Source organism: Sander lucioperca, chromosome 10, assembly GCF_008315115.2.
Source record: "Sander lucioperca isolate FBNREF2018 chromosome 10, SLUC_FBN_1.2, whole genome shotgun sequence".
In the NCBI taxonomy this organism is placed as follows: domain Eukaryota; kingdom Metazoa; phylum Chordata; class Actinopteri; order Perciformes; family Percidae; genus Sander; species Sander lucioperca.
The window spans coordinates 38,595,030-38,610,029 of NC_050182.1; the positions used below are offsets into that span (position 1 = coordinate 38,595,030).

General features: G+C 43.6%; 1 protein-coding gene across 2 annotated transcripts in view; it reads left to right on the top strand.

Moving 5' to 3' along the window:
- The window catches only part of gask1a (golgi associated kinase 1A), a 22,059-nt gene that overhangs the window by 1,899 nt on the left and 5,160 nt on the right, over positions 1–15,000 (top strand). The window contains exons 2-4 of one of the 2 annotated variants that reach the window (XM_036006585.1): positions 10,205–10,935; positions 11,002–11,284; positions 12,812–13,249. In XM_036006585.1, coding sequence (XP_035862478.1) covers positions 10,205–10,935; positions 11,002–11,284; positions 12,812–13,249 — 1,452 coding nt within the window. Of the gene's footprint in view, positions 1–10,204; positions 11,285–12,811; positions 13,250–15,000 lie in introns of both variants that reach the window. The other variant, XM_031322825.2, reaches the window with a different exon arrangement.

Sequence of the window (15,000 nt, forward strand, 5' to 3'; positions counted from 1 at the left end):
TGTCAGATCCATGGAAAAGAGACGGAAGGATTTAAAATTCACTCGTCACTTGTGCTTATTAACGTGGCCTTACCGCTCCACCAGAAACATCTCTAAATGAACAGTAGGGCACAGATTCTACAAGTTATTTTTTTATACCATCAAAGCTATGACAAAGCTAACCCTTTATAACATCAAAGTTCTGATAGAAAGTTAATTAAAATTGCTTTATATTGGCGTAGAAAAACCAATCGCACATCCTGCCTTCAATCGACGATATACGATCTGAACACCAATCGGCACAAGCCTATTTCAGAGGTGCTTTGCCTCCCACTTCTTCTGCTGTCCACTGTCCATACAGCCATCTGCTGCTTGTCTCTGTGTGGAGGGGGCATGTGTATTGTTGAACACTCATGATGTGCAGTATTACTTGTTTAAACAAACCAAGTGGTGGTTGGTGAAAGAGAAAGACAGTCAGGGGTAAGGAGAAGGTAGCGAGGGGGATAAACAGACTGACATAAAGGCTGGAAGAAGTGTTGTAGCACAGCAGTGTTTACAGTCAGTGGTGGTCTTATATATATATATATATATATATATATATATATGCTATGATGGGTTTTTCTGTCTGTGTTCCCCCTTTTTCTTTAAAGCATTCAGACCAGGAGAGGGAGCCTTGTGAAAAACACACCTCTGAGGAAGACTTTTACTGTCTGTTTGTCTCCTTGTTTTATTGTCACATTCAATTTTACACAGCAAAACGTAGTGAAATGTGACCAAAGCATTTAACCCATCCTAAGCGTTAGGAGCAGTGGAACACTGTAAAGCAGAGCAACCTGGTGTTCAGCGTCTCACGCTCAAGCACACTTGGACATGCGGACAGGAGAAGCATGTGTAAAGGTTGTATCTGCAGGTGGCAGTGAAATATCTGAATATGAAAAAAACTAAACAAGATAGAAGGGATAAGAGGAAACGTATCTGAGGTAGGAGAAGAAAGGTGCAAGGGGCAAAATCTGGATTTAAATGCAAAAAAAGCTGAATACATTTTGTGACGAACTAGTGGGGCCTAAGGTTGCCGTTGTTTGTTGTACTGTCCGTCAGTCAGTCCATTGGTGCCTGTGATCTTTGTCCTTCCATCGGGTCGTCTGTCTGTCTGTTTAAAACTGGTACAAAGGAATTTATTCTGACACTGCTGGCCAGGTTTCTCCCAGCAGAGGGGGTAAGCAGGTCTTGACCTTCTTGTGTCACCATCTCACAGTGCTTTCACTTTATCAAAGTTAATTGGATCATTTTGGTTGCCTAAAGGCGCTGACACACCAACCCGATTATCGGCCGTCGGACAGTCTGGTGAGGTCAGTGACTTGAGTCTGTTTGGTGTGTTCCGTGCCTTCGTCAGTCGGAGGAGCCGTCAGCGTTCATTAGGGCCAATTTGTCTTGGTGAATCGGACTCAATGACCAATCTGATTGGTGGAGTGCTAACCCGGAAATGATGAGCGGGATGAGCGTGACGAACGCCTCTCAAAATCTGAGGAAAATCTTTTAAACTGACCTTTGTCGATCTGAAATGAAGACAGATTCAGCAACTGCACGGCCTATTTCTCGCTTAAAATGTTTTCAGTTTCGGTGAACTATTTTAGTACAATATGAGATCGATATAAATATGTGGTAAATGAAATAATAATAATAATTTACTGAGTTATGGAAAAGGGGTAGGATTAAATAAGTGTATACTTCTTCCTACTCCTTTTCAGACATGTCTGTGTTGGCTAATGTTACTTATTGTTCATTGAATGTTTTGCTTATTTAACTTATTAGTACATTTTTTTGATGTTTTGTTTGTTTTATTTTTGATATGTCTGAAATAAATTTCTTCATTCATCGTATTCCGAACGAGCCACCATAATGGTCGGTTTTCATCCAATTAGCTGCCGGTTTTCATTTTTTGGGCGACAATACAGATTAGCGTTGTGGTTCTGAGGCACTTTTTTAACCAACTCGGGGGAGGCAGTCAGTCAGACTGCATTTCTGCCGAAGGTCGGCCATCGGGTTGGCGTGTCAGAGCCTTAAAATGTCTTGTTCAGCGTTGGATAGCATTTCACCAACCAACGCTAAGCTAGCTAGCGCTATGGTTAGCTGATAACTTAAGGGAAAAGCTCTAATACTGCCGGACATGCTAACGAACGGCACCAGTACCTGAAGGGCCTTTACCGGTAAACCACCGCTGGATGACTTGCTGCAGCAAGTTTAAAAAATCGCCAACTTTCCCTCTTTTGCGTTTAGCTTAGCGCAGCGCCATTGAGACCATACACAACACTGGCTTAGCAGCGTCATCCTGCCCAGCCTCGCCCTTTTGTCCCAATATGGACACTTCTGGCTCCAAAATACCAAGATGGCGACGGCCAAAATGCCAACTCGCGGCTTCAAAACGGTAGTCCACAAACCAATGGGTGATGTCACTAATGCATCTTTGGGTGACCTGTATAGTCACTGGCCTTCAAAGGGACTAGGAAGTGAAGAGGCTGTGGGTCTGGCTGCTATGATAGTCTTCATTGTTATTTACATTCATTCATTCAGTCATTCTGGCTTAATTGGATGTGATTTGGCCCCTGCCCAAATGAAGTGTGTTTCTTGTGTGTCAACAAATGGTTTTCTTTTGGCCACCACTTCTCTGACTCTCATGCTGCACCTTCCTCTCAGGAGAATGGAATGTGCAGTGGGGAACAGCTTGAACCACACTCCCATTGCAGCCATATGGAGCAACGGTTTCTATCAGAGCTGAGATCTGATGTCTGGGCTTCATTCTACACACAGACATGAGGAACATAAAGCACTGCATCCTCTTTTCCTTTGTCAAGTCTGTTCACTCACAACAAAGCTATTTAACACAGCTTTTACTTTCCAAGCTGAGGTTGGGTTGGCACTCTGAACAGAAAAAGATGTCTGTGGCTGCTTGAAGCACTTATTTTATTCTGAGCGAGGGCACTGGAAAATGATTCAGATGGATTTTAGTTTAGAAATAACTAAGAAAGGCCTCTCAAAAGACATAAAGGACAAACCTTAAATTAATCACCACCGATTGTGGTGTGATTGTAATAAAGTGAGCAGGTCAAAAATGATGTAGTTTGTCTTATTATAGTCTTTTATTAGGACAATTATTGATTACACACAATAACTCATGAATATTAAGGGATTAGTTAAAATGCTGCTTGTGACTATCTATAAACCTTTCTTATGAATTGTATTACTATGCAGCATGTCATTGCTTCAGTTTGAAACAGATGGTTTACAATTGTCCACTTCATGTATAATTATGTACTAAGCATGCTATCAATACTTTGGACAGCAGAGATATTTAAAAAATTTTAAGATTCTTTTTTTGGGCTTTTCCACCTTTAATGGACAGGACAGCTAGGTGAGAAAGGGTGAAGACATGCAGGAAATAGTCACAGGTCGGAGTCGAACCCTGGACCTCTGCGTCAAGGCATACACCTCTATGTATATGAGCGCCTGCTCTACCAACTGAGCCAACCTGGCCACGACAGCAGCGATATTAATTATAAACTGAAAGTGTCTGCTCCGTACAGCAGCAAGGTGCTGCCGTCTGAGGACTGAAGGAGTCGAAACATAATGATGTCATAATCACCAGGCTGCACTCTGTAGTGGGCTGCAGGAAAACATAAATACTGTAAATAAAGAGTGGGATGCAAGTGCAGGCAGCAGGGACAGCATCCATGATAACTATGATTTCAACCCAGTACCGTGACTGAACACCGCCGGCCCTCGCAGCCAAAAATCCAGACCGGCCTACTGGGAATTCTCCCCTGATTAACCAATCAGGGCCTGCACAAGTGAGTGAGTGAAATAACACAGCTCCTCTGCTCACTCAAGTGTACCCATACCATGTGCATGTGGTGGAACTCCTCTTCCTCCTTTTTCCAGCCGGTGTCAGAGATGTCTGTGTCCTGCAGCATCTGGTAGTGCAGCAATTCGTCTGCAATCCGGTCTTGGTCTCTTGGGTCTTGGAATGGGAGCATCTGGTGAACATATCTGGACAAAGACAATTACAACGAGACAACAAATTGGAATGACAGAAATATTATCAATATAACATAACTAATTCCCTATCCAAATAGTATGAAAAAAATCCTCTGCAATAACAGAGTGAACAGAGGAGAAGCAGCCAGGACTGCTCTCATTTCACTCAACAGGAAGAGTAGTGTAAGGTTTCTTCTTCAGGAAGCGTCACTGTGGAAATCATTAGATATAGGCATATTTCCAGGACTGTATTGAAATACATAAATCCTTGTCCACTCCACCATACGTGGAAATATTTCTGGAAGGACTCACCAGGTGGAGTCCATACTGTATGCTTTCCTACGCTTACCAATGTGTTTTCTTACTCCACGTGTGTAACTGTATATTACCAGCTGTGGGAACATTCATTTGTGTGTGTGTGTGTGTGTGTGTGTGTGTGTGTGTGTGTGTGTGTTTGTTGTGTGTTTGTGCGTGCGTGTGTGTGTGTGTGTGTGTGTGTGTGTGTGTATGTGTGTGTGTGTGGTGTGTGCGTGCGTTGGGCATGTTTGCTGTTGGGCTACTACCTTATTGCTTCCTTCCTCTCTCCATCGTAGCTTTCTGTATCGATACCACGTCCTCTTGTCTGTTATAGCTGCGATTTTAATAGTATAGCTCTGAGCTGTGTCATTGGTGCAATGCATGTGTGATGCAAAGGTGCAACAAAATGGCAGTTCATAAGTGAAGTAACCTTCCTCACATTTTATCAACTGAATAATTAATCAGTTCATCGAAAATTTGAAAAACTAGTTAACAGATTAATATTTTGCAGCGTTGAAATGAAGAAATGGTTTCGACGATTCATGATTTAAAGGAGAATCTGTCATCCACACGTTTCCCTATCAGTCTTTAGCCTTCAGCCTTCTGTTTATTTAAACCTGATAGCTACAGCAGGATAATGCTTTCCCCTCTATATTGCAAAACCTATATTGAAAATACAGACATTTTAAAATGAAGTAAGATGTCCCCTATTTAAGGAATGGTGTAAAGTGCATGGCACAGGTGCATTTAGAACATGTCCAACTCCACTTTTGCTAGTTAGACGGCGCATCACTAGCCCTTACTATCTGATGAATGCACCCTTTGAATAGCAGGAAAATACTAGACTAAATACTAATAATAGATTATATTATAGAGATAGGATTTTGTTGGTCAGTGGAGCAATCGCTTTCTGCAGCCTCGAGAGCAATGCGTCTAACCACACCTCGTTTTTAGACCAATGGGTGCAGTGCATTTGCAACAACGTGGGCGTGAAAATGACAACTGCACCGGTCTGAAACTAGCAATGACGCGCTGCGCTGTGGGAGCCGAGGACCTTTCATCCTCACCTCCATTTCCTTCATTATTTTCTTTGTAGAGACATTGAAAGGCATCAGGCTATTTGGAAAGCTCAACTCTTTTACTTTTCATCTTTCATGGGTTTTCATCATCCTCAGACTCAAACACAGCAGGAAATGAATCAACAGTTACGTCTTGGTACATCAGTTTACTTTAGTTGCTTTGCTTTTTTCATTTCTTTTATCTTGGGTTAGGGTGAGGGTTAGAAAGCACCTTTGGTATTCCCATAGAGGGTTGTTAGGGTTGTTGTGAAGACCTCCAGCTGGTATGTTTTAGCAGCTTCAAGTCCTTTCTCACGGGATTCTGTCAGATGAATACACTTTGGACAGACTCAATGTGCTTCTCTCTTTAAACTGACTTATCTCTCCGTCTCGGTGTAATGAGACAGTTTTCTGCCTCCAGAACCCCCCCTATGCTTTAGAATATCAATATACAGTGACTCACAGATTTGTCCTCATGTCAGGTCTCAACACAGAGCACTTTATGTTTTTGTGACCACGTTGAATCTTGGTGAGAATCACTGAGACTGATGTTTGCTCTGACAGAAGTGTCTGGTCCTGCCCTGCATTGGACAGGTTTTAAGGGGCTTGCTCAGGTTGCAACTAACTTACTACTATCTAAAACCTTAAGATATTCCATTTACTATCATACATTACATAGCAAAATCATCAGATCTGAGAAGCTTGACCCAGCAAAGGTTTGGCATTTCTGCTTGAAAAAATAATTGGAACAATTAATTCATTAATTATCAAAATTGCCAATTATTTTCTTTCCATCGACTAATTGATGAATTAACGAATGGTTGCAGATCAAATGACCAGACAGCAAGGGCAAACAAACAGAACCAGATGATGTTAACTGGAGTGGAGTGAGGCCAGGCAGGCAGTCGGGCTGTAAAATGCAACCCAGTGATGTGAAATATAAAAAGCCATTTAGAGGTCAGTAGAGGCTGCCAACCCTGTCAGCAATGATCCCATTTATTCAGTGTCATTCACAAAAGGCTCACGCTAAATGAAGCAATCATCAGTAATTATTCCGTGACATTCACTGGCTCCATGTAGCACCTCTGGTCGATGGGGACTGATTAGTATTCACTGTGAAGCCTTTTGCAAAGCACTGGAGCTGCCATTGCAGACGTCCACCTCATGGAACTACAATGGTAAATATATTTTGGAGTGTTACACATACAGCCGTATGTATGTAACATACATGCGTGTAAATGCTTCACATCGGGACCCCACTGTGAAGTAGCCGTCTCTCAGCACAGGCAGCCTAGTGCAGGGGAAGAACACTGGGATCCTTTCACAGGTGGACGGATCTGGGAATGTTGTTAACGGCTCTGAGATGGGGAAGACGTCTCAAGGGTCTGAAACATTCCTTCACTCTGCGTTCACACATAAAAGCAGGACAGAGAGGGAGAGAGCAGCTCCTTATCCAGCTCGTCTTGAGGAGAAGCGGCTTCACTTGCAGCTCCCGATTCAAAGCAGGGCATTCAAATGGAGCTGCACTGTTTGCTTCAGCTTTCAGTTGATCGTGTTGTTTGGGCATGATTCCAGTTAGATGGAATGAAAGGAAGCTTCGTTATAGGGATAAATGCTCTCTGCTTCCTCTACTGCTGTTTGTCTTTCCACTGAACATAGAATGCAGGCCACCCTGTCTGCAGGGGAAGTGTTGGATTGGTAGTTTGTGTTCAGACGGCTGCCGTCACATAGAATAAGGCCTCCTGCACACTGGCTGCGTGTCGTGTCCGTTTTTATTTCGGCTTCCACGTTAACAGGTTAGAGCTTACACACTGCCTGCGTGACATGCACTTCTCAGGCTAGAAATTGAACCGACGCCTATTTTTCAGGCGACATGCAAGCGTGTTGGAAGCGTTTCCAGACACATCAGAATACAAAAAGATGTTTGTCATTTTGACACAAATACATATTAAGAAATGACATTTTGATGTTTGAAAGTCTCTAGGTTTTGACATAAATGCAGATATAAATGTAATTAAAAAAAAATAACAATAAATAATTATTGATTTTCAAATATTGCACCTGTCAATACAGAATGAAATATTCTGTAGCCTATTTTGCCGTCAATACTGCCGACGTTGTCTTTGCTGTAATCAGATCAGTATGTATTTATGTTTAACGTGAAGTATACTGCTTGAGTGCAGTAAATCAATGGAAAACACATGTGTACAGACAAGACTAGCAGCAGCAGCGCCGCGTCAGACACGTTTCTGGTGTGTAAAGACAAAATCCACGCAGCCGCCACGCAACTGACACGCAACAGAAACGCCACGCTCACGCAGCCAGTGTGCAGGAGCCCTAAGTGTTGGTGTAGAGCAGGGGTTTTCAAATTGGGTGAATGTGAGCCTCCCCTTAGAGTAGTTAAGGACAGCCGAGCCCCCCCTTCCCCAAAATCCCGTCCACCTGCCCTAACCCACACACGCCTCTGCAGTACATGTCATCTTTTGTGTGTCCCAGACAATGATAAGTTTCAATAACAACTGATAAAATGTAAATATTTTTTAATATTGTATTTGAAGACATTTTATTTCCACAACTTTTTAAAAAGTGCATTCATAAACGATTCTTTGCAACAGCAAATCATTTCTAACTTCATGCAGGCCTAATTGAGGCTACTTTTAAAATCACTGAACATCAGTGGGCCTATCCACAAGTCAACAAAACATGCTTAACATGTGTTATGATGGGGTCAACCCCCTGAACATTTTGAGCATTAAATACTTCATTTCCTGCATTCTGGTGAATTTGTATGCACCTATTTCTTCCTTTTTCTGAATCAATATGCTGGCAATATCTTTATGTAAAGGGAAACAGATTACAATCAAAATCTAAAAACATAATGGAATATTTAGCAGTAAGGCTCTGAGGCATTCTGTATTGCTTTCATCTATTTATTCTCCTGTACATCAACTTTTCTAATTATATCTGAGTCAGCACACATGTAGCCTAGGCATCATTTACTCCTCCCTCCTCTTTTGCTTCTTTTGTTGGGGAAGTAACCTCCTTAAATGTGCATATGACAATTATTTACCTCAATGATACATTATTCATTTTAATTTATTAATAAACTCCTGGACTGTAATATTTCAGGTGTTTGAGCAAGATTTCTGCTCATGTCCAAAACTTTGTGCACATTCACATTCAAATATATCTCATCCCATCTGTGTTCTCTGAGATTTGGAGGAGTCGTGATATTTTGAGAAAAATAAAGTGATAATAGGCTATTACAAGAATAAAGTCACTATATTTCAGAAAATAATCTACCTGCACCATAGCCTGCTGTGCATTACGTGATTGCTCTGCTGATACGGTAGATCTCAGACCGTCTGACAGACTCAGAGCCCCGTTTGGGTCTCTGGTCTCTGAATGAGACAAAGTTTAGGGAAGTGGCTGTACGTTACTCTACATCGGAGGTGGAAAACCAAAACTACGGCAGAAATACACGGAGCACAAACGGGACACATCTACCGCAGCATGTCGACAGCAGAGCGCATCCATAAACCTGAACCTGCACAGCTTTTTACAGCGAGAGTGGACACTAAGCGACGTCCGGTTTCATATTTGTCAGTCAACTTTTCAAAATACATTCGGGGCTGAAGCCCCGGCAAAATCAGCTGATGCCGCGTCTGTCAGTGGAAACAATGAGGCCGCGCTTTTGATGCGCAGAGGTGTTGGATGCGGGGCTGCACTGCAGAGAGAAATTAACGCAAGTCGACCTCCACCTGCAGCCAAACCCGCACTCACACAAGTAGGTGGAGGTGAAGGGGATTAGGACTTTCATAGCCTTAGTGGAGATCTGGGGGAACTCGCTCTTCACAGACAACCATAACGCGTGATCGCCATTTCTCCCGGTCTCTGTCCCACTGCAGCAGAGGAGCAGCCTCGGACCCCGACCAGGTGAAACCTAACTTTAACTCAGGATCATATTTCCTTTCCTCATATTTTTTTGCTGGGTCCTGTCTCCTCCCTTAATGCTGACTTCTGTTGACTTGGGACAAGGAAACGATGCACTTTAAAGCTAATACACGCACGCACAATTACAGATATCAATAGAGCTGCATACAGTTATTTTTTCTTCACGTGTCGCGCCTCCCCTGTGGCTCTTTGGCGCCCCCCAGGGGAGGCGCGCCTCACCTATTGAGAACCCCTGCTGTAGAGGCTTCTTCCAACACAAACCCTGGAATACTCAATAATACTTCTTTCAAAGGCTTTATTTAGCTTTTATTATTTGGATGTGTCATGTACTACACAGCCTGACTCCACAGTCCAGTACAAATTCCTAGAGCACACTCACTTCTATAGAGCCTGCAGTGAGTGTACAGCGAGCCACGTTGGCCAGCGACAGGCTACTGTGTGATATACTATGGCTTTCTCCTCGTGCTGTGCATTACGTTCAGAAGGCAGCACTGAATTATGGGCACGTCACAATCGTATTGGCCTCGGGTGGATCCATTTCTGCTGTGAGCCAGTGGAAACACAAGTTCCATATTTCGACCCTTACATATTCATTTTTGCAGCATGAACAGAATGTTTTCGCTCTGCTCCCTCTTTGTCACCACATTCCTGCTTTTCTCACATTTCCATTTTGGGTAATACACACTCAAAGGTCACGCACCACTATTGTGGTTTCACAGGACAGAATAATGTGCCATTTCTTCCCCCCTCCACTGCAGAGTGTGAATCCTGCCTGGAGCCAGCCTCTGGTTAACCCCCTCAGGAGTCTGCATGGTAACCACGGTCGTGGTGCTCTCTCTCTAATGCTGCTTCTCTCTTTCTTTTTGTCTATTTTTTTCTTGCAGGCCTGGCAAGTGTGGTCAAAACTGTGCTGTGGTCAGAAATGGCTGCTCCTCCTCTCCCCCCTCTTCCTCCTCTTCCTCACCATCTCTGTGATGACCATGACTCTCCCCCTTGCTCTGCCGCATGCTGACGCTGACTGGCGGTCGTCGCGAGCCCTGAGCTCGGCCGGGGGGTTCAGACCCGGGCTCAGAGTCATGGAGCCCCTCACTCACAGGGCCTGGACATCCAGCACTGGAAAAGAGACATCTAAACATTCAGTGCCACCGAAACCTTCTGGGGACACTGCTGGCGTTAACAAAAACAGCTTCAAAGAGAGGAGTCACACAGAATTACACAGAAACAAACACAAAAACAAAGGCATTGCTTCCAAGAGAAAAGAGATGGCAGGCGCCATCCAGCTTTCAACCATCAATCAGCATGGCCGTCTCCCACAATTTACAGTCAACAGAACAGGGCCAAAGCATAGAATTAAGCCCAACAACCACAGTGCTGTGGTGAAGCACGGGGCACAGACCTTTATTTATCTTGAAAGGAGCAGATCCAGCGCAGCACATTTCCCTGCGGCAGAGAGCCTGAAGAGTGGCAGACGAGCTGCAGAGCGACAGGAGGACAGACACACAAACACACAAATACATGGCAGCCATACAAGTGCACAGCTGGCTGTGGAAAAACACAGACAAGCAACAACGCACTCTGGGAAATTTGACAGAGTGGGTAAGGAGCAGCAGGCTGTGAAAAAGCCCTCCAGGGATCTGAAAAAACGCCCTAATCTCTTTGAGGATCCCTCTGAAGCCGAGAGGAACCCTGGGTCGTTGGAGCGTAAGAAGGCTTTGTCCAGAGCCGAGGTCGCCGCGGAGACAGAGGACGGCGGCTGGTGTCACAGCTTTAGAGAGCAGGACTTCCCAGACGCAGACCACAGGAGGATCAGGATTAGTCCAGATCTGCGGCCTCTCCCCTGGCTCAGCGAGGATGACATCCAGAAGATGGAGCTCCTGGCTGGGGGAGAGGTGCTCAGTAAGGCCAGGGTGCCTGCACACGGACAGGTGCTCCGAGTGGAGCTGGATCCTCCAGCACCGCAGCAGGTACACTCCTCCACTCTGTCTAATCACATGTCACACAGTGTCCAACACAGAGACCAGGAGCTCTGGGCTCTGTTGGGACTCAACAGATATTAGTCAGGTCAATTTTATTTATACGAGCTTTGCAACACATGACAGCCTCTTTCCCTCCACTCCTGGTTCTCCAGCAGCCTACTGTGTCACAGACAGCAGAGCTGGAATTACAATATGGAGAAACACAACCACAACACGAAGTACATGAAGCACATAATGTATATACCTGAATGATTGGAGAAACATATATGACTTTCTAATACTATCTGATTAATACTGCGATTGCAGTGACTTCTGGAGAGCTGCATGGTGGCCTGCATATTGTTAAATGTGTTGGGTTTGTACCAGTCCTTATCACAGACTTGTTTCTACAAGAAATCATAAAACATGAGGCAGGATACAGCAGCTGATATTCATTTATATATATGTTTATTATTGTCAGCAAATCCAAAGAAAACAACAAGAGTAATGTGTTGATCCCATGTGTATCCAAAGCCTGAACCATTTTATTCCTCTGAGCTATAGAGAGCAGTCCCACACACACCGTCTTGCTGCCACAAATTAATCCGGTTGAGCTTGCTAAAAACCACAGTGTGTTAGCTAGGGCTGCAACTAACGATTATTTTCATAGTCGATTAATCTGTCGATTATTTTCTCGATTAATTGATTAGTTGTTTGATCTAAAAAATGTCAAAACATGGTGAAAAATGTGGATCAGTGTTTCCCAAAGTCCAAGATGATGTCAAATGTCTTGTTTTGTCCACAACTCAAAGATATTCAGTTTACTGTCACAGAGGAGAGAAGAAACTAGAACATATTCACATTTAACAAGCTGGAATAAGAGAAATCTTATTTTTTTTAATAAAAAAATGACTCAAACGATTAATCGATTATCAAAATAGTTGGCGATTAATTTAATAGTTGACAACTAATCGATTCATCGATTCATCGTTGCACCTCTAGTGTTAGCATATTTAATTAGGGTTAGAGCTGACTGCTACAGGCTAAGGAAGTCAGAAAGTGTTGTCTTTTTTCTGGGATTTGTTGACAATAAAAAAATAGAATCACTATGAAATGATAATGCTAAACTGATGAAAGAAATAATGCAGACTTGATGTTTAATGTGTTGGTTTATACAATCCAGCAGGTGCCATGGGTCTGCTAAATGATTCGCATACTGTACAGAAATGATTGGAAACCAAAAATATAAACCTGTGCAGGTGCATTTAAAAATGGTGAGCATGTAAAACTCCCATGCGGTCCAGATAAGACAAGCTGTGCAGAAGGCTGAGGGCAGACCTGGTGTTATTACTGGTGTTATAACTCACTGCTGGCTAAAGGCTTTCATCGGCTCGTTTTATGTACATTCACATTAAGTTAACAGACATATTCATGGCTGTAGCTGAGGCACAAGATATTGGCTGTAGTGTCTAATACTGAACGTTTTTTATAACTGAAACTAAATGTAAAGCCTTATATAGTATGTGTCCATCCCAGCAGCCATCAGGGCAGAGGGGTGGCCCTGAGCGTGCAGCTGGCCGCAGACATCCAGAAGGCCTGGCCGAGCGCTGCCAGCAGGGCCACTGCTCCCTGATCAAACGCACTGATGACTGGTTCGAGGTGTTAGCCTTCCACCTGGACAGGGTGCTGGGGCTCAACAGAAGTCTCCCTGCGGTGCTCCGAACCTTCCACAGCCCTGTTTTACCGTACCGATACACCAGCGGCACCCCCCGGCCTGTAGTGTGGTGGGATCCAGATATTCAGCACCTCGCTGACACAGACAACGACCAGAACTCGGTGGCGCTCAGCTGGGCCCAGTACCAGAAGCTGCTGCAGGTCCGCTGTGGGACGGAGGCAGAGCTGAGGTCAGCGCCCTGCGTGGGAGTTCAGCACTCAGAGTGGGGCAGACTGGCTCTCTTCGACTTCTTATTACAGGTAAGATCACTTTCTTTCCTCCTCTAGGACAGAGACAGCCACCGACACGCATACGTTGCATCATCTTTTAGTCATAGGGGAGCGGAATATAACTGTTTGCCATCCGAGAAAAGGTAACTGGAGTCAGGATTGGTGAGAAAAGCGTAACCCTTAAATAGGGCTGCACGATATGAGGAAAATGCCAAATTGTGATTATTTTGACTGATGTTGCGATTGCGATATGATTCACAATATTGGAGGGAGTGATCAATTTTTTGGATCATCATTCTCATTTTCATTGAAACACAAATAAAAATGTACTATATTCATGTAGTGTGATTTTTGCATTAATCTGTACCAAACAAAGATGTTTTCCTTTAGTCTGTAGGATAGGATTTGTAGGCCCAGGACGTCTCTGAAAAAAGAAAAATATACCAATGCTCCAACCTGCGATTGTGCAAAGAAGGCCAACCAACACTCTCATACAAACTACAGTGATGAGTACGGAAACTACAATTAGTTACTAATCTTAGTGCTGCATGGTATACTGAGTCCAACATTTTCAGAGATGATTGATTTGCATGCATGTATAAAATATCACCATAATCCAGCATTGACAGAAAAACTTTAGCCTACACACGAAAGCTATGGAGGTGTTCTCCTGGACATGGCCTGGCCTCTGGGCTCTTCCATAACCCTGCATCTCCTTGTCACTCCTCCTTTCATGAGACTCTGGCTCTGCTCTGCTGTGCTTCCTTTCCTTTCATAAGAGCTAACACTGCTTAATGACTCTGCATACACACCTTATTCACAATCTCATACCTCTGCACTTCCTTTGCTCATTTCAGTACCACACATGCAGTAAGTGTCTTTCAGTTTAATTAAACACATTCATTTTTAAGGATTTCTGTTATTCTACAGTCTTGAAAAAAAAAAAAATTGAATCCCAAAAATACCTACCCAACAAACAATATTCAGGTCCAGCCCTACTCTGCACTATGTGAAATACATCCTAGTAAATCAGTGATGGGTAGGCTACAGTAATAGCTGCAATAACAGTGTTTGAACCCTTCGGAAGCATTTATATTAAAATAAACGAATACACCCTGATATATACCGTTACCGTCTGTGCTTCAAATTTGACTGTGATTTAAATTTTAGGCCATACCACCCAGCCCTATGATCACGCTCTTCTTGCTCTCATGTGTTCTTTGACATTGAAAGCACCTTAATGGTTGCAATATGAATTCTCTTACTTTGAAATGAATCCAGCCCATTTTTTCTTCCGAAGGCTTTATCTTCTCAAATATTATCAAGACTGAAGTAGTTTGGCCTCAGTCACCTCTCCACCTTGGATCTCTTCCTTCACCTCGTCCACAAACATTTCCAGTCATATTTCTGAACTCATTCCTCGCAGTGGCGCCGGCACCTGTAATCCTGTACGCACTGCGTACATTTTTTTCTGTGAGACATGCAACGCATTTGATGAGCACGGGAGCAGCAGCCGACAGCAGCTCTGTTCTGCTCTCTGCTCTGCTCACAGTCTTCATTTTCTCATTAATTATATGTTATTTCACCAACAACCCATCCACTATTAATCACAATGTTCATGTTAATGACTTGATCCGTAGATAAACTGGTTGCTGGACGCTGAGTATCGCTAAACTCACGGACGCTAGCATGTTGTTTGAATCATGTGTGTTAAAGTTTATTAAATCGCGCCATCTTGGGAAAACGAGTCGAACGACGAACGCCGTGCTTGAGCTATGTTA